Source organism: Equus quagga, unplaced genomic scaffold (assembly GCF_021613505.1).
Source record: "Equus quagga isolate Etosha38 unplaced genomic scaffold, UCLA_HA_Equagga_1.0 94424_RagTag, whole genome shotgun sequence".
Classification (NCBI taxonomy): Eukaryota; Metazoa; Chordata; class Mammalia; order Perissodactyla; family Equidae; genus Equus; species Equus quagga.
Window position 1 is genome coordinate 1 of NW_025804010.1, and position 3177 is coordinate 3177.

At 41.8% G+C, this 3177-nt stretch overlaps 1 protein-coding gene across 1 annotated transcript; it reads left to right on the forward strand.

The window, feature by feature from the left end:
- Positions 1-3: 3 nt before the first annotated feature.
- On the forward strand, positions 4-2421 carry LOC124234593 (olfactory receptor 10C1-like; the record flags this gene model as incomplete). Its single annotated transcript, XM_046651928.1, has 2 exons — positions 4-470; positions 2259-2421. Coding segments are annotated over 2 exons (630 nt in total), but the record flags the coding sequence as incomplete, so codon positions are not given.
- Positions 2422-3177: the final 756 nt, after the last annotated feature.

Here is a 3177-nt window from a genome sequence, read left to right on the forward strand (position 1 = left end):
TCCTTGGTCATAATTTCTGGGGCCACTGAGGCTTGCCTCCTTGCAGTCATGGCCTATGACCGGTTCCAGGCTGTGTGCCACCCACTGTTGTACACGGTGGCTATGAACAGGAAGGTATGTACTGGCCTGGTGGGAGCCTCCTGGGCCATAGGAATTGGGACTGGCTTAGTTGACACTATCTTTCTGGCTCAGCAGCATTTCTGTGGCCCCAACCTTGTCCACAGTTTTGCCTGCGAAGCTCCCCCAGTGCTCCTGTTGGCCTGTTCTGACCCCTACATTAGCATCGCCTCCATCTTTACCACCATGATGGTCCTAGGCCTTGGAAATTTTGTCCTGCTGCTGGGCTCCTACACCCGTATCATCACGACAGCCCTGGGGATCAACTCTGCTACGGGTCGGAACAAGATCTTCTCCACCTGCTCTTCTCATATTCTTGTGGTCACCATCTTTTATGGTTCTGGAATTTTCAGGTATGTCATACTACACTCCCCTATTATAAATGTAGGATATTCCTCACCCTAGTGGCGTTAGTCTATAGAACAGAGCATTGCAAAGTCCCAGGAAAATAATTGTACTGGAATTCAGAGGGCCTGCGTTCTAGTTCTGACTCTGCTGTGCACTAGCTGTGTGAATTATTAAAAAATCTATTTTCTTTATGAGGCTTCAATATCTAACTCTGAAAAATGAGCATAAATAAGCATAAATGAAGCATAAATGAGCATAAATGAAGTATTTCCTATTTTCATTCACCTATGATTTGGGAGTTCTCAAAAGGCAATCAGAGAGCTTTCAGAAGATTTTTATTCAATGCTAGACAAAAAAGTATAACGTCATCCTTAAAATAGATGCCATATTTCTCTCCTACAGGAAGAGGATGTATCTAAAGTGTATTTGTGTCATAACTATTTATTAGACACATACTATACAGCGGCTGCTTTACATGGTCAAGCTTAATTTTAGTGTGTATCGCACTGCAAGAGAAACTTGCTAACCCCTTTTTCAGGTAAGATCTCTGACTTATAGGAATAACCAGGTATTTTCTCAAAGGTCCCAGAACAAGCTAGTAATGGAGACATAGTATAAACCAAGTCTCACTGACTTCAAACCTTACACTCTTTCCTACCGTGCTTCTCTCAAACATAAGCAGCTCTAGCTGATGCCTCCTCACAGCCTAGGACACAGAACAACTGATGGGCTGGGCTCTCTACTGGTGAGGTGAAGATGGAGTTGCACAAATTGCTCCATAGTTTTCTCACATGCTTGTTACGTGGAGAGAAGTTGGGGTGGGAAAGACTGATAAGGAATGGTCCAGGAGAGCTCACCTAAGACTTTAAACAAATCTTTTCGTCACCCTTTGTCTAAGTTTCCTCATATATAATAAGGAGACAATAAAATTTCTCCTACCTACGTCACAGAAATGTCAGGAGGGATAAATTAGATGGTGAAGAATGACAGTAAAATAAATATCTTTTTTAAGCAAGCACACCAGAACCCACACAGAACATTCCAATGGTGACGGCACCACTGCAAAAACAAAAAACAAAAAACATAAAAGTAATGCTTCTTTGTGAAGTACTCCCAGTGACACTTAAACGATGCATCCAAAAATGTAATCTTACTATTTTGGATTCCTATCCTGTGCTCAACACATTTTTGTCTTCCACTTTATTCACCAAGCTTAGCTTCTTCATTAAGCCACAGAAAATGTACCTGAAAGGACTGATGTTTGTTCCACTAAGCATTATATAAATAATGTACTGTGATTCTGAGAGTAATTCCAGAGCCATAAATGTTGGGAACAATGACTTTATTGGACCAAGCATACAGTTTTGCAAGGGAATAATCATCACAAGATGAGAACATATTGTTGTATATATAGGGAAAAGGAGAGAGAAAAAATCCTGATATTATCGTCTTAACTATTAAGGAAAGATGCTTTGAAGACTATGAAATGGTACGGAAATGCATGAAACTACTATAAGTTCTATTCTAAGCCCCAGCACTTGATGTGCGGAAGGACTTTCTCTTTCCCATCATTTTCTGCATAAGATCACTTTTGTTTGGAGGTGTTTCAAGCCAGAAATGACTGACTTCTCACTGATCATACTGCCATTTCTAGATGCTGTCACCAATGATAGATGACTCAGCTCTAAGGACCCTCTTTGCAGAGTTTCTGGGATGGGACCGACCGTGGCTGCCAGCACTATTGTGGCCATTGTCTTGAGCTCAGTTTACTCCTTTGTGCCATTTCCTTCGAGGTACATGACTCCAGCATCCGGCTCAGCCCTGGAACACGTGCTCTCCGTGCAGTACAGTGTGGTGACCCCATTGCTAAACCCCCTCATCTACAGTCTGAAGAACCAGGAGGTGAAGGCAGCTCTGAGGAGGATGCTGGCCAGGAAGCCCAGGCTTACCTTCTAACCCAGGCTCCATTGTTTCCGCATAACAGGAGGAAAAGTTGTGGGAAGGAAAAGGAGGCAAGAAGCGCTATCATCACTCAGCTGTCTCAGCATTCATTCTTTTCCAAAACAGAAGCCCTAGCTCCCCTGACTCCAGTGTCCTCCCCTTGTCAAGTAAGATGGGAAAACCTCCACAGGGGAGCTGACACCCATCCACAGGGGGTTCAGTCACCACACAAGAAAATCTTCACAAAAATAGTATGAAGGATGCTCAAAATATTTAAAAAATAGAACTATCATATGATCTAGCAATTCCTCTTCTGGAAATACATCCAAAGGAAACAAAACACTAACTCAGAAAGCTATCTGCACCCCCATGTTCATAGCAGCATTATTTACAGTAGCCAAGACATGGACACAACTTAAGTGTTCATTGATACTTGAACAGATAAAGAAGTTGTGATATACACAATGGAGTGTGATTCATTCATAAAAGATAAGGAAGTCCTACCATTTGCAATAACATAGATGGACCCTGAAGGCATCATGCTAAGTGAAATAAGTCAGACAGAGAAAGACAAATACCGTATGATCTCACTTACATGTGGAATCTAAAAACTACAAAATTTTTAAAATTTTTAAAAACTGAACTCATAGATAAAGACATCAGACTTGTGGGTACCAGAGGCAGAGGGTGAGGAGAGGGAGAATTGGAGGAAGGTAGTCAAAAGGTACAAATTTCCAGTTATAAGATAAATAAGTGCTATGGATGTAATGG